The 26,535-nt window shown below is 40.2% G+C and overlaps 1 protein-coding gene across 1 annotated transcript in view; it reads left to right on the top strand.

Annotated features, from left to right (window-relative positions):
• LOC311593908 (doublecortin domain-containing protein 1-like) overlaps positions 1-26,535 on the top strand; it is a 226,987-nt gene that overhangs the window by 183,604 nt on the left and 16,848 nt on the right. Inside the window, exons 5-9 of the mRNA XM_084775296.1 lie at positions 8,774-8,937; positions 9,350-9,492; positions 11,876-11,937; positions 23,967-24,148; positions 24,971-25,165. Coding sequence (XP_084631422.1) covers positions 8,774-8,893 — 120 coding nt within the window. The 3' untranslated portion in view covers positions 8,894-8,937; positions 9,350-9,492; positions 11,876-11,937; positions 23,967-24,148; positions 24,971-25,165. The remainder of the gene's footprint in view (positions 1-8,773; positions 8,938-9,349; positions 9,493-11,875; positions 11,938-23,966; positions 24,149-24,970; positions 25,166-26,535) is intronic.

Below are 26,535 nucleotides of genomic sequence, written 5' to 3'. Positions count from 1 at the left end.
CCAGGTGGGTCGCTGTGAGTTTGAGGCCCGCCTGGTCTACAAAGTAAGTCTAGGACAGCCAAGGCTACACAGCCCATAGAGGGATCAATAAGCACTACCTCTGACTCTTCTTTTCTCCTGTTCAGATGAGGTACTTTAATTGTGACAAGAGTGAATCTTTAGCTGGCATTTCATGCCTTGACAAATTGGGGGGAGGGTTACTTAGTGTTAGAGTCCTCTAGCTCACCCTTAACATCCTATTTCATGGGTAGCCATTTACTTTCTCAACTTCTAAATGGTAGGCTTTGCTGAAACATAAAATCCGATTCTCTTCTTACGTAACCTTTCTGGCTGTTTGAGGATAGTATGGGCTCAGGCATGCGACAGTGTGTCCTACACTCTGAACTGCGTTGTGTGTACCAGATGCCATGCTAACTGGTCCATCTCTGCAGGACTGAGATGCCCATCCCCCACTTCCACACTACACTCTTCCTGAACAGTTGCCTTTAGCAGAAAGGAGTGCCTTGCTCTACAGTGAGGCCTCCACCTTCAAGGCGGCCTAGGCCTAGCCTTTGTCTGGGAGATGGTTCCAAAGGCTGGCTTCTGTGTCTTGACTCTGAATGTGGTTGGTTTTAGATGTGGGCCGCTCTAGCTCCAGAGCTCCTAAGAGAGGTCTGTGGCAATGTAAACAGTTCTCCTTCCCCACCCACTTTGCACCCTTAGCTCCCAACGTTGCTGTTGAACGTTCTCAGTGAACTTCCTGCAGGCAATCAGTGCCTCATTCCAGAGGACCCCACTGCAGACAACACATAAGTTTGTCGTGGCGTTTTAAATTGTTTCCATGTGAAGTATAGCAGGTGAATTTGTGAGGCTGTATTATCTGCACAGACTTCTCGGTGTAAATCCTGTTGCTATGAAGCCCTGCCTTTTAGCAGTATCCTGTGGGGTCATTTTTCTATTACTGCCTGTTGACAGCATTGCACCCCGAGGCAGTTTGGAGCCCAGGCACTTGGCCTTCTGCTCACACCATGGAGGGCTTCCTGGGTGGTCTGCCCAGTGGTTGGGTAGAGTTGGAAACCTGCTGTTCCTCAACAGCTAGCTCTTAACCAGACGTATAATATTAAAAGCCAGGTAATGGCACTGAACAAGGGCTCTCACAGCCCATTAAGAGATGTAGTACGTGATGCCGAGCAAACTTAGTAAGGAACAGTGCTGGCACACAAATCCCCATCCAGGTCAACTCACTCTATGTAGTTTACATTTGAGTCACTGTCTCTATGATGCATTTGTAATCAATATAGTTATTTTGATATTTATTGATATATGCATGCCTTTACAAATACTGCATATGAAGTTATATTCATGTTGCTTACTTTACATCCATAGACGGGAAAGTAGTGTTTCAGCAATATTAGCCTGGCCATCGAGTTTATTTCTCAGCCCCAATAATAAACATCAAATAACACTAGTCAGGAACAAACAAAAACTAACCATTTCTTAACCATGCTCCTGGTTTATATTCTGGCTTTGGCCACTGTTGCATACTGTTCCGATTATCCTTGCCTCTGCAAGTCTACTCCCAATCCAGTAATCATAATGATCTTTCGAAAACTGACAGCTCAGTGGGAAGATACTGTAGCTGCTAAAGGTGTTGGTGGCATAAAGGTAACCTGAGCTCTGTCCCTGGAATCCAGGTTAAAAATAAGAAGAAGGAGAAGGTGGGTTACATCTGTTAACCCGACACTTACGGCAAGATGGGTCAGGAGAATATTCTAAAGCTTGCCAGCCAGCCAGCCAGCCTGGAGGACTCAGGGCAGCACCAGGAAGAACAAGAGGGAGAAAGTCCACACACCCGCCATGGCACCCCAACCACACTCTGTTACTGCTCTTTTGGAACATTCTAGTGACTCCACATTCCTTTCTCCACCTTCATCTGTCTACTTTCATGTTTCTCTTACTGTGCTGCAGTTACGGTAGTTTCCTTACCACCTCTGGAACACACCAGCAATTCCTGCTGAATTGTCTTTGCTCTGTGTTTTCCTTTGTTACAGTGCTTTACTCCAAGCCTCCCTGCTCGTCTCTCCCTCTCACTTCCATAAAATGTGGGGTAGCAAGAAAGTTTCCAGAATCTGGAGGCCCGCTGTCCATTCAAGGGTGAAGTAATAAGAACCTAGGATCTATCAGTCAGCCGCACTCTTAATGGTTTCAAGACCTCCCAGTAGCACCATCCTGGGACAGAGCCTTTAATACAAAAGCTTTTGCCTGGACACAAGACCCAAACTGTATGTGGCATTGAGGCACATGGAGTTTAGACATAGTGGAAGGTGACCAGTACCTTGTAGCCACTTGTCTGTATAGTACAGTTGTCCCAGCTGTTTTGGTGTGGAAAGAGGGCCACATGGTCAGAAAGGATTTTACTTTCTGTAAAATAGAGTGACAGACAACACACAGCTAACAGAAGACAACATGCTGAAAAAGTTAACAGATCCAACTAATTTGAAGAAAATTCTCCTTTTATAGCTTATAGTTTACAGAAGCCCGATGAAAGTTTTTATAAAATTCACGTGCAATGCTCAGAACCTTTATGAATTGATCAAACAGCAATGACACCAAGAGAAGCCTTTCTAATCAATTACAATTGTAATTAGTCATGTGACAGAGAGGAATAGACCATCTTGGCTCCCTCCCTGGTTTTGGTAAGGGGGGTTGTACCTGGGCGAAGTACTCTGTGTTCCTTTTAATAAAAACTGTTATCCAAGAACTGTGCAAACGCATGGTCAGAGAATGGGCCTTGGATAGTTATGGAGAATATTTGCAACTTTAATGCTTTTCTTTTTGAGCTTAGATATGTATGCGAATTGTGATGTCTTGTTCTTCTAAATGAATATTTCATACTGTTTCATTTTTAAGTATGTGTTCTTCTTGCTTAAGAAGGCCCAGAAAGGCCAGGCGTGGTGGCGCACGCCTTTAATCCCAGCACGTGGGAGGCAGAGGCAGGTGGATCTCTGTGAGTTCGAGGCCAGCCTGGTCTACAAAGGGAGTTCAGGACAGCCAAGGTTACACAGAGAAACCCTGTCTCAAAAAAAAAAAAATTAGAAAAAAGAAGGCCCAGAAAACCATATAAATTTCAGGGCTTACTACTAAAGGTGTAACTTGATATGCTAGAGAGGATTCTTACTTAAACTGTGTATTGCTCGTTGTCTAGCCCTCATCTTATTCAGGAGACAGTAGTCATTTCACAAGCACAGCTGCCTTGTACTCTGTTAGTTAACTGCCTGACCAGTACTTGACATGTTATAGGACTCTAAATAACTCTTAAATGAATGCATACATCCGCATTAGAGGGAACTACTAGTGTCGACCAAATGTGAGCCTGCTCAAGAAAAGTTAATGACAATATGAAGGAGAATGAAAAGACTATGCCACCCAGAACACTTTTGTAATCTCCATGCTTCATGTGACCAGGGCATAGATGGAAATTCCTAGCTGTAGGCATTCTTCTGTTATCACGAGCTGTCTATATTTGTCAAGAGGATCCAGATTCTCTTCTCGGTTCTGTTACCTGGAATGCCAAGGCTACCCCTAACTGTTTTGAGCATCATCCTGTTTCATGGGTGAGAATTTAATTTTAGAGCTATAGGAAGTAAAGCCATGGCGAGTGCCTCTAGGAAGCCATGGAAGTAGCTGCATTGTCTTGAACCACTATGAAGCAATAGAAAAGCAAGCTTTCTTTTCCTACATCACCTCTGTGGTAGGAACAGTCAACCTAGTAGGCAGTCTGTGTCTAAACACTGCGCATTAGAAGTAGAAATACTTACACAAATGAGAGGCTAACGAGCATCTCTAGACTGGCAGTGTGAGTAGCTTAGTTCTGTGAGCTTAAAAACCAAAGGCATGCCCTTGGGGAAGTAGAGCATCAAGGAATTCTGCTTGGAGGAATGGCTGCTTAGCTGTGGAAGCACCTGTTTTTCTTAGGCCCCCAAAGAATTTCAGGGAATTAGAGCCCCTGTTTCTGTTTTTGAGTGTACTGACTTTTTTCCCTTAAGTGCTTTTTTTTTTTTAATTTAATCTGTTGGGCTCCTGTTCCCTGGAAGTCTCATTGTCTGCAGTGAATAAAGCAGCAGGCTAATGCTGGGGCTAGGTGTGGAGGCAGTGCTCCCATTTCAGTTTGGCAGTTAGCACTCACACTGCCGTTTCCTAGAATATAATTTGCAGCACTCCGAGTCTACAGCCCAGCAAGCGAAGACAAGGGAGCATCACTAAGTCCCTCAGCCTTAGATCTGCCAACACAGGCTGGGGTAGCCACCTTCCTGATCAACTCCTGTGTTGTTTAAGAGTTTTGTGTCAGATTAGAGTCCTGAAGATGATTGGAGCAACAGGATTCCATCCCCCCCCGCCCCCCCCACCCCGCCACCTCAACCTCCACCCCATATCTACAAGTTTATTGTATTGTCACCCAGAAAAGTAGCTTTTTTGCACCTTTCCTTTCCCTTTTCCTTTCCTTTCTCCTTTTTCCTTTCTTTTCCTTCCCTTCCCTTTTCTTTCCTCCCTCACCTTCTCTTTCTTTCTTATTAACAATGCCATGACTAAAGACACTTCAGGGGGTAAAAGTCAGTGCTGCCCGGCAGAGGCCATAGGCTGTCCACCCTGTCCCTGAAGTGCCGTAGGGGCCCTGAGTGGGATCATCCCTGGGCTCTTACATGATTACTCTTTGAATTCCCTTTCCCCCTATAGGTGCAGAAACACTATTGAAGCACATTATTCCCAAATTGGGTTAAAACTTAAAGAAAGAAGTTTGAACCGTCTCAAAAGAACAGAAGACAGTTTCTTTGTTTTTCAGGAAGTTATTCTCCCAAATTATCTTCTCTGGGGATAGCATGAGAAATATATAAAACAGTCCCACACTAAACTGTGATGGCATATCAGAAACTGAAGAAAAGAACTTTTGAGGAAGAAAAAAAAACCACTAAAAAGCAAGGATTTAAATTATTCATCAGGCCTCCCTCTGGCCTGAGTCTTTTCTTGCCTGGTGAATGGAGCACCCTGCGTGGATCCTCAGTGTGGGCAGGGGGCGTGTTCACTTTAGTGGAGCCGTCCTGTCAGGACTGGTTTATTCGGATCCTTTTGACCAGAACATTTGCCGCTCTCGTTTTTCCCTTTTTTCTCAGCGTCTGTTGCATAATGCAATATTTTATCTCTGTTTTCAACAACTTGTTGAATTCGTGCAGTTAAAATGGCTGACCTTCACCATCCTGTTATGTAATAAACCTGTCAGGTTGAATTTCGTTGAATGAGACAAAAGATGAACAGAACACTGATATCTTTTAAATACAAATTGAACACCCTCCATGTAATTTGTGGCTTTATGTTTTTCTAAGGAGAATGAAATGAGCTAGTTAATTGGTTGCTAGCTGACCTTTCGCTGATGTTTGCTCTGCTTAAGCATCTGCTCTGGCTGGGGATCTTCCTCCAGGGCCCAAGGTTCTATTTTAAGGTGGTAGGGGATGTGAGTCAGGTGGGATGCTGAAACTAATGAGAGAAACAGAGGCCTTCCATCTCAGTCCTCTTGACTTTCTAGTCAATTACTTGCCCAAGTTCAAACAGTCTTTTGCTTTGCTCTCGTCCCTTTACATATGTCTGCACGTATTTATTCCTATTTCTCTATGTGCTCATTTTTTTAGGTATTTGGAAATGGTAAAGATATCCGGAGCAATCTCTGTGTACGTCAGTAGAAAAGATTTAGAGTCTAATAGTTCAACTCAAGGTGATGGTGCAATGAGAAGAGTGTGTAATTCTTTGTGTGAATATGAGCATTCCCTGCCTAACACAGAGTTCATGGAAACACTTATATGTTAAGGCAGTTCATAAAATATTAGTCATTTGTTGTTCTGCAAGGTGAGATGCAGTTGAGTCTTGACTCCTGGGCCCTAACCTAACCACATCTCAACCATCAGTATGTCTGTATGTCTGACTTTGAAAACATTTCTATACTGAGTACTGGCTTTGATACATCAAGATTAGTCTCCATTTATTCACTTATTTATTTACACTTAAAAATGCTGTAATATTTGGTGACCACTATCCTCTGGGTGTAGTATTTCTTAGTCAGACACCTCGATTGACTAACATTATACAGCCTCGGTCTTCCACCATGCTCACTGTGAGCAAACCCTGTTGGTTTATCTTGGGCACTCTTACCTTTGCCTATTTTCCAGACAATTGGGATGTTTTTCAGGCAGAACCAACATGTTCAGGGTCTTTATTTTGGGCTTTTGTCTTGTATAAAAGGACATGGAACACCCTGTTGTTTACAAATTGGGGTTATGCGCCCGAGTGCACACCAGTGTCTTGGTCTCTGTTGCCTCCTCTTTGTTCGGAAGCTCACTCTTCTGCTTCTTTTGGCTTAGCACCCTCAGACTTACCTCTGCCCCATGCATTCCTTACCTGTTTTGTGGAGCCAGTCACAAAAGCTGCATCTTAGTTGGATGGCGCTCATTGGATCATTTGCTGAACCCAGAGGAGGCAGGAAAATGCTACTTTAACTAGCCTTAGCCAGTTTCTTTCTATTATCATGTCCATGGTTATACAAATTACCATGCTACCAAAGCCCTTCTAGAATTTTCTACCTGTCTCCCAACCTTTTCACATAGGGCATTTAACATTTTAGTAAGTGCTGTAACTGGAGGGGCCTTATACAGGAAGCTGTTAATGCATGGAAACTTCGTGTATTGAATAAGTCACTGAAATTGTGCTTTGCTTCAGTTTGCAAGCAAATGGGGGTGGGGTTGTAGGACTTTGATTTGGAACATCACAAAACTCTTTTAGAGAGCTCTCTTCTGATAAGCAGCCTGTTCCCTTGTGTGGACACTTGTCTCAATTACTACCCTAAGAGGTCTCATGGTTTCTCAGATCTCAGAGCAAATTCTTACCCTGTAAAGGCCCGGTGATGATAGCTTTAAAGATAAGTGGATAAAGATTATCACCATTTTTGGTTTCCACAGTCCAGCCCTAACCAATGACCTACAGATGGAAGGTGCAGAGGCCCTTACCTCCCGTGGGCTGTTGAATGCTCATCTCTGAACACCTGAAAGCACAGTCTGTCACCAGGTTGGGGAAATGGAGATTGGAGGCAACTCCTGTGAGAGTGAATTTGGTTAAGTGGTCCTTAAGTGGTCAGGAGCTCAGAGCCCACATCCTTTTCATGCCCTGGCTGTTGCACACATCCTGCCGCAGGATCAGGCCTTAAATCTTTTATATCTTTCTCTTTTACAAAAAGTGATACCTCTAAAGCAAAAACCGTGTGATTTAAAAAGATGACTGGCAGTACATGTTTTCTGAAGTCAAAGCCAAGCAACTAAGCTAAGCTCAAGGAGTGTAAGCACAGGGAACTAAAAGCAGGGCTCTGGGTAGACAATACGAAATAGGTTTGCATTTCCCATGAGGAAAACGAAACAATGCAGGCTTTCACTAATGCCTTCACCTCTTAAGCAACTAAAAAGAACAGATATTGTCATTCTAATGTATAGAGTTTGGCCTGACAGGTTAGAAATATTAACTTTAATAAAATAAAAAATATTTCATCATAGCTATAGCCCTTTGATATTATAACTAAAAGTTTGGTGATGACATCAGAGTTACCAATTGTTTTCCTTCAATTAGGACAGTGATTAATTCCAAAGCTGTTGACCAAAAAGAGTGTTGCACTTGGTCAAGAATTTATGGCCAGGGAAGTGAGACGCACAAAATGTTTATGAGGACTAAAACTTCTTTTCTTCTGAGCCTCAGCATGTGCCGTTCTTCAATGTGCCTTCAGTGGAAATTAACAAGAAGAAAGAGAGAGAAAAACTAAAAGACTACATCCCTGCAGGGACCACAGGGTGATAAGAAATTGAGCAGCGCGAGAGAACTGACAAGGAAGAGAAGAAAGGGAGGCCTGTGACAGAAGAGTGGGGGAGGGGCCCGAGTGATGGATAGTGTGAGGTGCCGAGCGGGGCCAGGAAAGCTGAAACAAAGGTGACAGATGATAATGAAAGATGTCTTTTTAAAATACCTCGTGTGCCACAGTTCCACCGGACTCACTTTGCATTTGAAATGTGTTCTAAAAATGAATCCTCTTCATAACTTAGTCCCTGACCACGAGAACCACGGCACTGCTAACGCTCTTACTTAACATGTGGAGTGCCATCATTCCTACTCTCACTCCAGTAATGACTTATGCACAACTTGCAGACGACAGTTCCTGAAATCATTCCCGAGGTTTGCAGCCATTGAAATTAAAACTCATGGACGAGCTCTAAAAGAGCCAGCGGAGCCTGAGAGGCATGTAGTCCTCTGAGTGGGGAGTTATTCTACCACCCAGTTACATGAAGCTGTTCAGGGACAGGGAGAGAGGTAGCCTGCTGAAACAGCAAAGCTGGAATCTGCTCTGGAAGGGCCTAACAAACCATGCAGCGCAGACAAGACAAGCATAGCCCTCATCAAAGAGGATTGGTACCGGGTGTGGAAGCTAAATGCTCTTTCTGGGAGACTGTCACATCTGCTTTCAGGCTCTGTGCCAAAGGGTCAGGGCTCAATCATAAGCCTGTGGCGCCCCCTGCTGGTTAAAAGCCCGTGCTCATTTTGTTACTTCACACTGAACTAAACATTGCAGGCATTTCACACTTCTTTTAACATTCTATATGAATTTAATTATCATTTGTTTGGACTCCATTTGTTCCAGAGCAGAGACAGTTTGTTACAGATGTTCACGTAGCTTATGTCTTTCTCCTCATCCCCTTCACCTGCCCTCCACCAGTTACTTCTCAGAATCCACCACCGGCTCCAAGGTTCCTCGTCAGTTCACAAGGCCTCGATTTTTCTTCAGCCCGGATTTTCGATGAGCGCGGTCAAGAGATTAAGAGTCCACTGCAGCTGAAGAATGGGCAAAAAAAATTGGCTTTCTTATGGGAAAGCATACAGGTAGGAGCAAGGTGCTTATCCCGTCTGTCTTCAACCCAATGTGCTGAGCTAACTTAGCAGAATTGAGACTCCAAGTTAGACCCTTTAGGAGGAATTAAGGGAAAAAATTTTTAATTCCAATAAAATTTAAGGAACTTCTTTTTGGTAAGGCAGCATTGTTTATGGAAGGAATATGACCAACTCCTCTCTCTCTCTCTCTCTCTCTCTCTGACTTTCTGTCTTGAAGCCTTGTCATAGTTCCTGAGGTCTGCCTGTCAGCACAGCAAGAGGGATTCGTTCATGTCTGAGTAGTCACCTTAATGATAGCAGATGGAAACGCCACGGGGGGCCCAAGCCCATCACACTGTCATTGTCACACACTGCCCTGACCTGCTTCCTCTCCTCTATTTTTTTTTTTTGTCCCTTTTTAAAGGAGAAATGGATGGTAATTGAAAAGGATCTTAAGCAAGATTTATGAAGCTGCAGACAACATGATTCGCCACTACATCTCTATGTTTTCACAAATAAAGTCTTAACTTCCTAAGCACCAGTGACAGGACAGCTCGGGATAAACTGGTAAAACTGGAGCGCCCTCTCCTATCCAAAGCTGTGTTCCTCACAGGGCCGAACATTATCTCACAATAATTACTGGCTATTTGTTGAGCACTGTGTAAATTTTTGTGGATTGGTAAATTCCTGCATAAAATTATCTGTGTTTCTGAAGAAAGAAAAGGGTTGCCGCATCTAGGCACTGATGAGCTGTGCTCTTGTGTTCAACGTCTCAGAAACGTATGTGTATTTTGACAGGACATAGTCAGATGAACTCGGAAACTGCTTGTCAGGAAACTTAAACACATTTTTTGTTTTTTGTTTTTTTTTGTTTTTGTTTTTTTTGCCTATTTTTAATTATCTTAGCTTATTGTTTAGGGGTGGAATGAAGTGGTGTTGCATGTAAGGTATAATTGATCTTATGTTAATGATAATGAAAATGCTAGAGACATAGCTAAATATCAGCAAATGCGGGACTGATTAAATTTGGTATTTGTTCAAATTTTCAAAGCTCAAATAACAGTCTCCTTAGAAATCCATAAAGGTGTCAGGGGTGGAGGGCCATGCCACAACTGTTGTTTTGTTTTCCCATTAGAATAAAATTCAGATACATGTTGACTTCTTATGCAAATTTGAGTTCCATAACTATTACAAGGCACAGTTTTAGGTGAATTTGAGAGTTAAAATCATATTGAGAACGTCTTAAATAAAAAGAATTAGAATGTGTATAAGGAATGATAACAGTCACAGTGCAGGCAAATTTCAAGTTGATGTAGGTTATATTGGGAGCAGAATTGTTTTTACAATGATAAAAACCGTGATGGATTTTACAGTAGTAAAAATTTGGCATAACGTAACAAGCCCTGCTCATGGCAAAGAATGGCTCTAATCAAGTGTGCGTCGTTATTTCCTCTTAATGTCGCTGTCAAAGTGAAAGTAACAACTAACTCCATGCTTTCTCACATTTTCTACAATTCAGTGTTTTAAAAAGACTGAAAACGTATTCTTGGATAATCGTATTTGTGAAAAGAATAGTGAAATGCCAGTAGTCTGGAATAGCCTATAATTAGCTGATAGTTACAGCTAGAGAGCTGTACAAATTCATATATTTGTTTGTGCCTCATTGTTACTTTATTAGGATGATGTAATTTTTTTCTAGTTTTGAAAATAAAGCACAAATATGATACAGAACACAAGATAATGATGCCAGCATCTTACAACCAGTGAGATTTTTAAAATGTGTATTTCCAAAACTGTATGATACATACTTTAAAATATACTAAGAAAATGTATGATATTTACCAAGTAAATAATGTTTGTTTTCAGGGAAAGTTTTGATGTGTATAACTTATTTTGACATAAGGGGTCATGCTCATCTCTAAAAAATGAATATTTCCTCCAAATTTTGCATATTTTGAAAAATTTCAAACCTATGACAAATTGGAAGAATATTATAACAAATATTTCTTCCTATTTATTAATCTCTCCTGAAAGTAATTGCAGACAATTATTAAAATTTTACTCCTTCTGGCAGATTGAAGACTGGGAGCTTCTGTGCAACCACACTGAATGCCTAACAGTCCATAATAACACGTTATCATCCAACACCCCTCTGCAGTCAGCTGCCCACAGGTGTTGCTCACTGTAACTCAGTGGCTAGGTAGATTTACTTTGCCGTGTTTGGTCCATTTTTGTATCTTCTTTTAATCTAAAAATTTCCCTCCACCTTTATTCTGCCTCTTTTCACACTTATCTGTTTCTCAGGAATCTGAGTGCTTTTCTTGCAGTATGTCCCACAACCTGGACTTGCCTGTCTTCTCATTATTACATGCACTTTAAATACTATTGGCAATAATATTTTCTGGGTGACAATGTGGATACCATTCTAGAGTTAAACCCTAATTATTTGTTATCAAACTAAAGAAAAATAGATTATAGAAGACCATGCTTTTTATTTAAGATGTTTTCAATATGATTTTAACTCTCAAATTCACCTTATACGGTGCCTTGTAATTGTTATGGAACTCAAATAATATAATACTTAATAACATTTAGTGAGCTTATAAAATACAGTTGTTCGTACTCACTATTAGGCATTTATGTCATTACTCATTCCAGATGCCACTGTGGGTACACTGAATTAGTTACACAAGGAAAATGAATAAGGTGAACACGTGTTTTCCTCAAAATAGTCTTTTACTGGTACAATTATTTTTTAATTGCTCATGTTGCAACCATCCTTGGCACATTATGAACCAGCTAAATAAACTCAACGTGCATTCAGGTGTCACTAGAGTTCAAGAATAGTAGGTTCTATTAGTTACAGCATCAAATGCATTGTTTATTTGTGCTCCAATTTAAATGTGTATTATGCAGGTAGCTTAAATATATTTTTTCCATTTTTTTTCAGATCTCCACTAAAGCCAGTTTTGACTCTGACCTTTGACTGAGTGACTGCTTTTAACAGAGAAGGTACCACTGCTGTCTATAAGACCCTTATGGATGCTGATGCTGCTCCATTATTTGGATGTGATGAGTAAATTAATGTCTATTTAATCAAAGTAACCCACCATCTAATTCAGGATTTCCCACAGTGAGATCTCTGAAACACTGAAATACTTGCTTTCGTTGCCTTAAGCAACTCTTGTTGTATTGACTTACTTTATGGTCTAATGGGGTCAGGCCTGAATGACTTCGCAATGTCCCTTTAAAGAGGTCACAATTTTGTGTGAAATATAAAAGCTAGGGTTTTTGTGGTTATTTCCAAAGCAATGACTTTAAGTGGCTTTATTACAGTAAAAAATAGTTTTCTTTCCTCTGAATCTTCACATTTAAACCCTGGCTTTGATGATGGTGATGATGATGATGATGGTGATGATGATGATGAAATGAAATGAAAACAAATGCAACATAGCAGGAATCCATGAGACAATGGAAGGGTCAAAAGTTGTTGGGAGGACCCGGGAGTCTAGCACCGTTTTGCTCATGACTATCCGTGAACAAATGGATATCAGGTTTTTTAAATCTGTAAATAATAAAAACTCCCACCTATTCAGTACTGACTTATAAATTAACGTTTTTATTTCACTTAAATGATGGTTTAACTCCAGCAGTCTCTATTATCATTCTGCTCTTCAGAGACTAACCAAAAAAAGAAAGGAAGGAAAGAAGAAAAAGAAAAAAGAAAAAAAAAAAAAAGGAAAAAATCCTTTGTCTGAGCTCACATTGTAGGCTTGTGCTGGGCCAGGATTCTAACTGGTGTTGCAGGTCTTCAGGAACGGAGTGCCTTCCCACCACGCAGGACATGATGGCGGGGCCACACTGTATAATCAGTTAGAGTGTGACAACTGGGACTAAGGAACTTAGTTTTATAAATTGTTTAAGTGATCTTAAATGTAAAAAGAAGCTTGTAACTTGTGAGTAGTGCACTGGTTACCACAGCATGGCAGCCATGCTAGGTTGGGCAGGTGACCTCTCCGTGTGACCCCATCTATCTCTGGTACCGCATACTTTAGCACATTAAATATCTTTAGTATATAACTAAAATGATAGAGTAAAGGGCATAACCAAAAATCCAGAAGCATTTTGATGAGGTTCACTCACTCTAAGCATCCATTGCTAAATCAAAAGGACGTACATGCTGGTCTTCGCGGCCCTCCCTGCGCTGACTGCCTGTACTTCCCATGCTAGGAGTGGATACTGGTTCTCCTGTTCTCTTTTTCTTGGTAGAAAGAAAAACTAATTCATAAGAATTTGTTTTTAATAGGAATTTTCTCACTTATCAGAAGGTTTACATTGTGTGCAGCAGTCTTTCCCCTCACTATTAAGTTTGCTTAGAGCTGGCTGGTGAGATGGTTTAGGAGGTAAAGCACATGCGGCACAAGCTTGGTCCATGAGATCAACCCTCAGAACCCACATAAAAGTGAGAGGAATTGTTTGACTATAAAAATTTGTCCCCTGACCTCCACATGAATAGTGTCACACATACACCTCCACGAGACACACGTCATACACACGTGATAATGGAAATATAATAAACGATTCTTTAGATGAACATTTGCCTAGAGCCTTCCTTTACACGTCCAGCGAGAACTTTAGGTTTTCACTTTGTGTACTCCACTACCTTATAGCTAAGCTATATGCCCTGCCTCTCACGCAGTCGTTTTTAATTTTGCTTCATTGGGAGCAAAAAGTGCTGTTTTACTGACTTGATTGGGGCCTTAAGTATAACAATGTGAAACTGCTTTTATTTACTGCTAACTAAATGCATTAATTTCTATACTCTTTATTTCTTTCTATACCCTAAAATGGGTCGTTTTAACCCTTAATAGTCACGCTTTTACATTTTTTGAGATTTCATTTCTTTTATTTTATTTTTGTGTGTGTATGAGTGTTTCTCTCGCATGTCTACCATATGTATACAATGCCTGTTGGGACCAGAAGAGGGCGACAGATACCCTGAAACTGGAGCGGCAGTCAGTTGTTACTCAGCTTGTGGGTGCTAGGAATTGAACCCTGATCTTCTGGAAAAGCTGCTAGTGTTTATTTTTTAAATAAATACATAATATATTTATTTGTTCATTTTATATCTTGGTTGTAGCCCCATCATTCCTCACCTCCCAGTACCACACTCTGTCCCCCACTCCCTCCCTATTCTTGAGAAAAGGGGACCCCCCTTCCCATCTACCTGCAGCTTATCAGGTTGTATCAGGACTGAGCACATCTTCTTCCCCTGTGGCCTGGCAAAGCTGTACTGCCTGTCCCTCAACCAAAGACTGGGTAAAGAAACTGTGGTCCTTTTATACAATAGAATACTACTCAGCTATTAAAAACAAAGAAATCATGAAATTTGCAGGCAAATGGATGGAACTGGAAAAGACCATCCTGAGTGAGGTAACCCAGTCCCAGAAAGACACACGTGGTATGTACTCACATATAAGTGGATTCTAGCCATAAAGTGCAGGATAGACATACTACAATGCACAGACCCACAGAAGATAAGTAACAAGGAGGCAGCTAGTGCTCTTAGTCATGGGGAAATCTCTCTAGCCACTCATGTTCTTATTTTTCAGATTATTGGTAGAATTACTATTATCAGTTCCAGGACTGATTTCTTTCTTTCTTTTTTTTTAAGTTTCATACATGTACACAACGGAATATGATTGCCCCTACCTTCTACTCTTCCTTAAAACTCACCCAGCACTTCCCTCAACATCAGATCTTTTTTTATTTTTAATTCGATAGCCCATTTAAGTAACACTAGGAGTGCCTATGTGTGGCTGGGTGTGGAGCGAGCCACTAGAGTATGAGAGACCTACCAATGGCCACACCCTCAATAATGAGTGGTTCTCCATCTCCTGTCAACTATCCACTGCCAAAGGCTCCTGGGTAAGAGGTAGGACCTGGACAGCATCTACACCATCTGTGCTACGATTTTTCCTGGCATGGTCTTGTGTAGTTCTTGTGCAGGTAAGCACAGCTGCTGTGAGAGCATGGTCTCCTTAGCCTTGTGATGTCCAGGACAGCGTTTAATAGCACTTTCCCCATCCTCTGGTTTTTACCATGCTAAGCATTGGTGGTCGGAGAATGAATATAGTTGTCCTATTTTGGACTGAACACTGAGTAATTTATTCTTAGGACTTTGGCTATTTATGTGTGTCTCCATTAACTGCTGCCCACTGGAAAAAGAAGCTTTTCTGACCAGGGTTCAGAGCTGCACAGGTCTGTAGTCATGCACATAAACTTTTTTTTTTTTAATTTGGTAGCATGGCCATTTAGCATAACACCAGCAGGTTCTACCATAGGGACTGTGATGTTCCTACATGAGCTTTTGACTATGATTACAAGGCTAAGCAGGAAATCACCTCCTGAAGAGAAGGCCTCAAATCTCATCATAAAACAGTTAGTTACTCCCTAATGCTTGTGCCACTATCGCACCAGCAGGAATTTCTTGTTTGGTGGGTTGATGTTATAGCATACAGGGTACAAAGCTGGGTCAAACTGTTGATGTCTTTTCTCACGCATCAGACTAAATAGCGTCTTCCAGCCCTATAAAAGCTAATCAGCAAAGAGCAACTTTCCTGGTCAGCTTGAGACTGACTTCTCTATGTCTGCAGCCAGAGTGTGTCTTTAGCAAAGAGTCTTACCTTGTTGTTATGGCGGGTAATCAAGGACAAAGGCAACCACCTGTTTTGTTCTAGAAATTTCTGGGATCTCCATGGTCAATAACTCATAGGAAGAAATCCCTCCTCTGGCACTGAGATTTTTATTTAAGAAGCCATGTCTTCTGGGAATGACATTGACTGTTCACACAAGGTAATTCTGTTCCAAATCTTTTAATTATAATTTTATTTTGAAATTAGTTTACTAACTAGTCGGTTTCTAGAAGGCATTCTCATATAACCTTTGCTTTGAACAACTCACCCCCTCCTCCTCCCCCTCCTTTAATAATACTCTTCCACTCTATGCGTGTGAAATCTTTTCACTCAGCATTCTTCTTGCTTCCTTCTTTCTACATGTGTGCTATTTCCTTACACTTATGTCTTCTTTTCTTAAGTTGGATTGTGAGTGTGGGCTCTTACACTGATTTTCATATCCCCTTCCTTTGGGTTAGCCTTCCTTTTTACAAACCTGATTTCCCCCATACTCTCACAGCCTTTCCTGCTTAAACCTTTCCTCTCTGAATATTACACTTCACTGCATGCGTTTTACTTAAAATCTATTACTTTCCTCTTGATCAGTGTGTCTCTCACTAAAAAAAATGCCCCTTCCTACTTAGCTGCCCTCTACGTGTGCTCCAAGTTAAACACCCAAGACAAAAGATTAGAATCTAGGACTCAACTCACATATAGAGAACATACTGTGTTCATCTTTATGGGCCTGAGTGACCTTACCTAGTATAATCTTTTCTGGTTCTACCTATAGATTTAATTTTCCTTTATAGCCAAGCCATATTTCACTGTGTGTATGTGCTGTGTTTTTCTTATCCATTCACCTGGTGATGGACATTTGGGTTGATTTCATTTCCTAGCTATAGTGAAGAGAATAGCAATGAACTTTAATGCAGCAAGTGTCTCTGTAATAGGATATTAAGTCCCAAAGGGCCTTCTACTGGAAAGCACGCTGTATAGCAAGTGTCTTAACCTGTGGTCATGACCTCATTGAGGGTGAGATATCAGATATCCTGCATATCAGATATTTATGCTGTGATTCACAACAGTAGCAAAATCAGTTATGAAGTAGCAACAAATAATTTTTTTGGTTTTTTATTTTTTAATTAATTCTTTTTACATATGCATCTATATTATTACGCACACATATAATAAACTACATATAGCAAGAAGAAGAATGAAATAATAAGGAACTACATAAATGTTACATTCATAATGGTTTGGCTATTTGTATTTGGCAGCCTTGAACATAGCATCTTTCCTCTCCTTGAGAGTCTAAAATTCTGAAATGTAAATCAATGTCTATCATATCTCATCTCTATTAACTTAAAACATCTACCTAGACCTAAAACATCTTAACCCCTAAACAACTAAGCTTAATTGTAAAACAAACTATCTGGTCTTCATCCCCATCAGAGGCATGAGAAGGAATAAAATTAATTTTCTGAGTAAAAAGGAAGTGCAGGTTAACAGTTCCAAAGTGAAAAAAATGACAGAGACAGTTTGCTGTCTGAACAGTCATCCAAAACTCTCTATAACATTGGGGCATCATCTTCAGCCTTCTGACCCAGTATATTTGACAGACATATTTGTGAGGCAGGAACTATTGAGGACTCACACTGTCTTGGCAGAGTTTGGCTGTCTACATCCAAGCTTGCCCATTTTGAGGCAGAATTCTGTCTGTGGCAGAAATGAGGACATTTTGCCTAGTGGCTTGTTTGCCATATTTGAAGCCATCTCCATAAGGAGGCTCTTTGATGCTCATAATCATTTTGAAGTAGACTGGGTGTTGCCAGAAGTTAACCTGTCTTATTGTCAATGAATCCTTAAAATAATAAAAACATTTTTAAATGCCATATTCTGTATGTCTCTGAGGTTTTTGAAGACCTTATCTAACTTACCTTATCTATCTCTAGAGTCATATCTATCTGTTAAACCTAGGATGTATATTCTTGTAAAAATAAATAGACTAGTAATTGACATGACCATGATTTGATCAACTAACAACTAACTTGTATAACTTACTTATTCTAAAAAGCCTGCTGTAGAACTTTCAAAGTATTGGAGGTCAACCTTGTATTCTACTTGAGTTGTATGGGTACAATACCTCATATTAGAGTAGAAATATATACAATATGTGTGAAGAATAATACTCTATACCAATGTATCAAATTTAAACTTTTGCATGAATATACAAAATCCTGTAATAACCAATTAAAAATAACCTTGTGAGTAAAAATTAAAGGCTTAAGTTGAGGAGTAGATTCAATAATTTATTTTATTCTATCATCCCTATATACGTCTATTTTCAACTCTTTTTCCTTTTCAACCTTATCTCCAAACCTAAGAAAGAAACATAAAGGAAATAAGAGAGACATCCCTGAGTCCAGCCTCATTTTCTCTCTAAATAAGACCAATAGTAATTTATAGCAAACTCCCAATGAAAATAAACATCCATAACCCAAGAAAGAAACCAAAAACCTACCCAACCTCCCTTAAGGGAAATGAGGCATTGTTCTCTTAAGGTTTCTTCTAGCTGATTTGGGATGAATAATACCTTTGTAGGGGCCCAAATAAAACTGGGGGAAATGGTTAAACAAGCTAGGCATAGCATCTGTTGTCCAGTTTCTAAATGTTGATAAATTCTGTCCCACACAGGATAAAGCCTGTCCCACACAGGCTTAATAGAAGTCCTGTGTGGGACAGTCTAAAATGTTGGACCAATTGGGATCAGAAGCTTCCGTTGAAGCTGTCCTGTTCTGATGAGGAGCATCAACTGAAGCACTTGGTGCTGGAACATGAAAGATGCAGGATGTCAGTGTCCAGCATGCTGGGAAGAACGAATCCTGTCAGGTCTGATCCAGTGTCAGTGTCCAGTATTCATATTTGGAAATATTCTGCTTGGACTGTGCCATGCAAATTTCAGTGTCATTTATAATTTTTCATTCAGGAATAATTAATGAGTTAGGATTCTTTGAGAAAGCTTTTAAGATGTCAGTTACCTTGGGCCACCCACTTGTGGATAAGCTTGAGCACTTCAATTTGGTCCTGTGGACTCAGATGGAAGAAGGAAAGAGATTCTTGCAAGTTGTTCTCTGAGCTCTGCACATGAAAAAAAAATAATTTAATAAAAAAGATGCATTCTGTCTCCTTATACATTAGGATCCGCTTTACTTGCTATTCTGGTCTGGTTTCTAGTGTATCTAATAGGGATGGCTTCATAGAACCACGCCCACATTTGTTTATTGATTTCTACTTAGAAATTCATCCTCCATGACTTTATCAGTTGCCCTAATTAAGACATTTAAGCTCAGATTGAGGCAGCACAAGTCCTATTTCTCTCAGTTACTGATGTTGCTCAAGATATATTTTTCTTTGGCTCAAAAACTAAAGTTCATGGCTGACATGGACAACAATCTTATGGAAAGGCTTTCAGCTAAAAACATAATAGAATTTTTTCTCATCAGATATATTTTAAATGTCTTAAATGTCTCCTTTCTGGGTTGATAATTCATGTGACACAGACAATATGTGTAAGTGCCAGTACAGAAATCTGAGTGACACACATGCAGTCGGTTGCTTGTGTCCTCTGTGTTTTAGTGAAATCATCTTGTTCCTCGGCAGCTTTGAGAAAACACTCCACATCCTGTTGCACCCATGTACACCCTTCTGCCTGGAACTCAACCTCCTTTTCTTTCTTTGTCACCACTCTCTGGTTGGTTGTCTCAGCCTCATATAGTTGGCATTCAATGTTCCTCTTGAAATCCTGCCTATCATCCTGGCCTCATCTGGCTTCTGACTGCTTCAGGAAGTCTTTCTTTCCTTTACCCCTTCCTTAAACTATACATGATATTTCTGGTACTGATAGCCCCAGAAAATTTCTTTTGTGCCATTAATAGTATAGTGTTGAACTAACTGCTCTTTTACTAAATATTACTATTGTTATTACTTGTGTGTGATGTATACATGTATGTGCATATGTGTATACAGTTGTGCTTACAATGCATGCATGTGTGGACACCTGAGGTCAACTTTGATTGTCTCTCTATATATTATTTTCCCCCTTATATTTTAAGTAAAGGTCTCTCACTGAGCCCACAGCTTGACATGTTGACTAGGGAGGTGGACCAGTAAGCAACTGGGATCTACATCTCTTTGCTCATCAGCCCCAGTGGGAGCAGGTAGGGTTCAGTGGTAGGTTCTACTGGAAATGCTGGGTCCAAAAGGATTCATTCAACAATACAGGTTAGGTTAGCTGTTGTTTTTGAGAAGATATTGGGAGTGTTGGATCGGAGGTAAGATCCGATTCAGTGTTAGGAAAATGACTCAGGAGGCCCCTTTTCTTCTTCCTGTTAGACTGAAGATCCCCTCAAGGACAGGTCCTCATCTTGACTTGTGGTTGCTTTAGCACAGTTAGCTAAACTGAAGCAAGGTGATGAATTAATTAACTTATGTAAGGGAGACCAGCTCAAACTTAAATTGGAAGAAAAGATATCAAATAGATACCAGGGAAAAGGAGACAGAAGGAGGCTTTTCTCTCACCTGCTCTGTCCAGGTGCTATTTTATGACATCCTTTCTGATGTGAAAAAGGGACAGAAAATAGTCCATAAGTATTGTTATTTATTTATTGGATCTTATGACTCAGTGAAAGTGAGAAAATATTCATCTTACATAAATGTTTGCATTTTTTTGCATTGATTTTTAATAAAATTCAACCAAAATAGCACCATGAAAAAGCAAGACCTTGATAAACTGGCAAGTCAAGAGAGATGCTCTTGGAACAAAACAACCCCCCTCTTTATTCTGAAACCTTTAAAATCCTTTCAGTAAAGTGTCTCCAATTACTTACAGAGAGGTGACCAGCGCATTGCGAGTAGTAATTTAATAACCTGAAAAGGACTGCTTTAAAGGCAGGTGCAGGCAGAGGTGACAGGCGTCTACTAGACATTTTATTGTGGAATCTTGGTGCTCACTGAGGTAAAGAAGACAGTAAGAGGATTACAACAGGGGTTGAGAGAAGGGAAGAAAAGCCAATATTCCTGATGCATAGGTTTTAAAATTGGCTGGAGGTAGAGATCTCATTGCCCAGCCCCTGGCTGTTCTTTTAAATCTCTTATTGACAAGTAAAACCTTTCCTACAGAGAAGTATCCGAAACATACAATCCCTGTCTGCAGTGTGGTCGACCACTGTAACCCCAACAATTATAGCCTGTTGCTCTTTTATCCATTTCAAAACCAGATTTGGAAGCCACGAAGAGTTGACAATTTGCCACATACATCTTTCAACAACTCTCCTACTGTTGCTCACATTGGCAACGTTTGTAGATGGATTCAGTTTTAGAGTAATCAAATTATATGTTTCCATGCAATGGATGAGACTTAAACTTTGTGATAGTTAATATTTTTTTTAAAAAACCAAATTTGTGAAAAGAATACCTAGAGGAGTGGCTGGTTATGGGAGAACAGAGCGGGCAAATATGGACTTCAGAGTTGGCGACATCTTAAGTTTTGCAAAAATGAAAAGAAACTTATTTTGTTTATGATCTTTCAGGAGTTGATGTTACAGATATCAGTGGCCCTGAATAGTGGCATCCTTTACAAATGTACCAAGAAAACAACCAGCTTCTCACTTTAGAGCCATGGCGTATTTGTTACAAGATAGTGGGTAAATTCAGAATGCGTCCATAACTGCTAAATATGCAATTATTATGCAACTATTCTTTGGCCACAAGGAGGCTGGAAAAAGACAAACAGTTGCTTGCAACATGGAACTTTCAATCTAGTCTCCATTTTTTTCCCTTATTTTGAGCCCAATAGTGGAAGTCATTTGAGGATTGCACACCTATATCTTAAGCTGCCTTTTCTGCTTGATTGTGTAGTAATGTCTTTGCTAATATTTTCTGCTCTTACATTTTTTTTATTTCTTGATGAGAATGACTCAGGAGGAATGATATTTTTATAACATTTCATACCATGATTTACATATAAAATTCTTTAATTTAGCACTAAAGTACATCATCAAAAGTGAAATTTTAGCTAACAAACACTTGGTTCAATTAAAGGTTGTGATCTGTGACTTTCCTCTTTCAGTCCTTATAGTCAGTTTCTTGGTGGACCTGTAAGAGAAGACGAGTGGGTATTGAAAGCACGCCATCATTATTAATCCTTTTTTTGGGGGTGGGGGGAACAGAGTTTGAATTGGCTCAGCACTTAAACGTCAGCACAATATATTCAGACACAGGAGATTATAATGAACCTTGAGAGGGAACCATGAATATAGGCATCCGGATGAGTAAACAAGATTTTCCTTCTCAATTCATGACAGCACTTTAGAAGGTTTTTCAATAGCGCGCGCGCGCACACACACACACACACACACACACACACACACACACAGAGCATATTACTTTGTAAATTGTTGAAAAAAATCTCACCTTAATCCTAATTTTTACAGATTTAATAATTCTTTTTTCCCTTATAAACTATCTGGTCTAGAAAAAAGCAGTCAAGTTGGGCTGTTGAGATGATTCAGTTAATTTGTCATATGAGCCTCATGACAGAGCAGGGTCCTAGAATACACATAAAGGTGGAAGGAGAGAACCAATTCCACAAAGCTGTCCTTTGTCCTCTAACTGTGTGCCATGGCGTGTGTGCTCACTCATACTCACACATCGTGCATGTTCACCTGTGAGAACACACACACACACACACACACACACACACACACACATGCATACACATATGTACACACATAAGATAAAATAGGTGAAGTTTTTGCATCCACTTTTGGACTCCCTGTGAAGATGCACAGGAGGGTACTGATGGGCAAACATGCCATGCACATCTCCTGGGTTCATTATTACATCACATAACTTGTGTTATTATTTTCACATTATATATGTAGATTGCTTCATTGTGTTTGTCAACTGATTCAGAGGAATCATTTTTGTGGGGCTCTATTCTTTATTTTTTTTCCCCCCTGCATTTCCTGATGATCTTGTTTCTTTGGGTATAAATGAAAACACTGAAAATTAACTTCCTGAAATAATTGTTTCAAGTGCAAAAATGAACAAAGAGAAGGAGGAAGGAAACAAAAAGGCAAGAAGATCTAGTCACAGGAGAAGATTCTTAGTGGTGACTGTCAGTTAAGAGTTGGCAGGATTCCTCCCCTCTTCTATTTTTTTTTTTTTTTAATAACATAAATGAAGCTGCAGTGGTGTGGCCTGGCTGTGGCTGCCCTGTGCAGAATCACTTGGGAACTGTCCAGCAAAATATCTCTTGAAGAACAGCATGGTGTTAATGCTGGGTGCCAGCCCAAGGCAGAGACAAAGGACCCCTTTGCTCTTCACCAATAAGCCAACTGTTAAAAGATTAAGCCATGGTGTGGAGATAACAAGAATTTAGGCGCTGGCAGCAGGTGCTGTACAAAGAAGCAGTTGGCAGCATGGGTCTTCTGTCTAATTCCAGTCCAAACAAGCCCCTGCCCAGACACGGAGGGGGAGTTCAGAGTGTGATGGCAACTTGGAGTGAAGAGGTTGAGTAGAAATGCTACTTTAAATACTGAATCCTGTGGTGGATGGCTTAGCGGAATACAGTTTATCATTGTTCGGAACCTGTGGGGGATTCCCTGCCAGAGTCCAGCCTGGCTATCTCAGGGAACACACAGTCAAAGCGCTGTAAGTCAGATCTGCTTATGTGCTGAGAAGCAGCCACAAAAGGCATTTAAAACTTTCTTTTTTTTTCCACAAAGAGGTCAAAGGACATTTTCCCCTCTGAAGAATGACCTCTCCTTTCTTACAGAATAATCATTGTAATGTACCCCTCTGTGACTGCCTGAATAATTTTAAATATTGCTTTATTGTTTGATTTGTATATTTAGAAAATCATCTGTTAACACAGTAAACATACAGTATTGCTGAATGTGTAGAATGTTTAGCATCAGAAAGTAAATTAAATGGTTGTTAAAGCAGCATAATTTATCATACTAAAAGTATATATTAGCATAGTTCTATGAGCCTATACATATTGCTATTTAAAGGCTGTAATTACTTGGGAAAATTTACCTATAGTTTGGGAAGTAAATTTTATTAAGTATGAAATCACAAGAGTTTCTACAGGTGACATGAATGGATGAGAATGAAACAATCAAGTCTAAGCAAGACAAGAAAGGTGCAAAATGCCTTCTACACATATAATGTGATAAACCATGCAGGTTATATGATCTGATACTGACCCCAGGGGATGTGGATGGCTTGCCACCCCCAACAGTGCCCACTCTCCCAGTGACTCTTCAAGCTCAAAAGTCTCAGTTGATATGTTTTTATTCTCAGCAGAGTATGTGACTCCAGATCATTGCCCCTGCCTTGGATGTGATGTCTCCTCATGGCATATCAGCCTTACTAAAAACCTGCTGTGATCTGTACCCTGGTGAAAGTGTCCACTGTCACCCTGATGTTCACCTGACTCTGTAACCTTCACCCGACACTTTCTGTGGTTTGGCCAAATTTACTTTGTAAGTCTACTAAAAAATCCCAAGATACACAGACTAAAATTATTTTACTTTTGATACCATCTTGCTCTTTATTATTTACAGCAGACCTATCCTTTAAGGGCTACATCATATGTTACTCTTTCAAGATAGTTTATTTTTATAACAAAATGAGCCCATTATTTTATATGCCTCTATCACAACTTAATTATTTACATGTGTGTGTGTGTGTGTCTGTGTGTGTTTGTGAGAGAGAAAAAGAGAGAGAGAGAGGCAGAGACAGAGACAGACAGACACAGAGAGAACCTGATATATATATATATATATATATATATATATATATATATATATATATATATATATATATACACATACACACACATACACATATATGTATATGTATACATACACATATATTTTTTTTGAGACAGGGTTTCTCTGTGTTATCTTGGCTGTCCTTGACTCACTTTGTAGACCAGGCTGGCCTTGAACTCACAGTGATTCACCTGCCTCTGCCTCCTGAGTGCTGGGATTACAGGTGCACACCACCATGCCCAGCTGTTCTTTAAGGCATGAAAAATATTTTATAATATCCCATGCTGTACAGCCCAGGCTTTTGCATATCAGTACTGACAATCAAACATGAATTGAACTAAATGAGGCTGAGTTCTGGTTTTTGAAGGCACTCTCTCAGTCAGAAAACCTACTGTTCTGGCATGGTTCATTCATTTTGAGTAAGTGTGTTGAATAATGTTCACTTTTTTAAACCACAGATTGAAAGTGCACCTCTCTCCTTGTGATACAGGTGGATCTCAATGTCATTCTTTATGCCTCTGTTTCTATCAGAAAGTCCGTGATCTGCTGTGATCTGTAGCCTGGGGAAAGTGTCCACTGGGAATGAAATGAACAGCAGGAATCAAGGAGTGTCCTGGCCAGAAGCCAGCATGTGGCTGATCACCAGGATACCTAAGAGCATCTCCTCTTGCCAAATGACTTCTTATTTGCTGCCGTGTTGTGCTGCTCCAGCACATAAGCATGCAAGTGAGAGCATGTTAAATTGCTGACTATTAAGAATTTTTTCTCTGTTCTTGGTATTGTCTAGTGCAAAAGATTTAGTAGATCCCCAATGGGCATTCAGTACACCTTTAGACATTCTGATTAACTTCTCAGAGTATCCGTAAACCAAACGCAGAGCTTGTATGAGCCCCACAGGCTGATCGATCTCATGACAGCTGTCTTAGTCTTCATTGTTGATCTCTCCCAGCTCAGCATCATTGGGCCTGATAGATTCACATCATCTTGTGGCTTTTTAAAAAATATTATATGCGTTTTATTAAGTGAACATGGGAGGAGAAAGAAAGGGGAAGTAGTACCCCAGAGAGAGAGAGAGAGAGACAGACAGACAGACAGACAGACAGACAGAGACAGAGTAAGAGTAAGAAGAGTGCATCTTGTGACTTTTCATACAGTCTTTCAAGGACAGTTTTAAAGGAAATTTCTCTGTATAAGTGTGAATAGTTTATAGACCAATGTAGAAAATACTTAATTTTTCTTTATTAATTTATAATTAGATCTGACACATATGAGGAAATAGAATTGCCTCCTTTCCTCTTACCTATTAAAATACACTTTTACATTCTTCTACTGAGGGACACTTAGGCTGTTTCCATGTTCTGGCTATTATGAATAAGGCAGCTATGAACATGGTTGATTATATGTCCCTGTTGTGTGGTGGAGCATTTTCTGGGTATATTCCAAGGAATGGAATAGCTGGGTCTTGAGGAAGCTCTATTCCCTTTTTTCTGAGAAAGTGCCAGATAGATTTCCAAAGTGGTTGTACTAGTTTGCATTCCCACCAGCAATGAAGGAGTGTTCCTCCTGCTCAAACTATGGCACCAGCTAAGGACAACATAGGCAGTAAACTTCGAACCCATACCCAGATCTAGCCAATGGGCAGGACATTCTCCACAGTTGAGTGGAGAGTGGGGACTGACTTTCACATGAACTCTGGTGCCCCATATTTGACCATGTCCCCTGGATGGGGAGACCTGGTGGCACTCAGAGAAAGGACAGCAGGCTACCAAGAAGAGACTTGATACCCTATGAGCATATACAGGGGGAGGAGGTCCCCCTCAGTCACAGACATAAGGAGGGGAGTAGGGGGAAAGTGGGATGGAGGGAGGAATGGAAGGATCCAAGGGATAGGCAAACAGTTGAGATGTAATATGAATAAATTAATAAAATATTTAAAAAATAAAATACACTTTTCAAATATATACTTTATCTGGAAGGAGATGGCACATCTTGCATTTGTTCATTCCTTTGCCACCATTCACAACAGGATGCTCTTCTGCTGTCTAAACATTTCTGGTCATGTGAATTCATCCAATTAGGTTTGATAATTTGTGGTG

This window comes from Acomys minous (genome assembly GCF_964271855.1).
Source record: "Acomys minous genome assembly, chromosome: 3".
Taxonomy (NCBI): Eukaryota; Metazoa; Chordata; class Mammalia; order Rodentia; family Muridae; genus Acomys; species Acomys minous.
The sequence above is the reverse complement of the archived record's forward strand: the minus strand, read 5'-3'. Positions and strand labels throughout refer to the sequence as shown.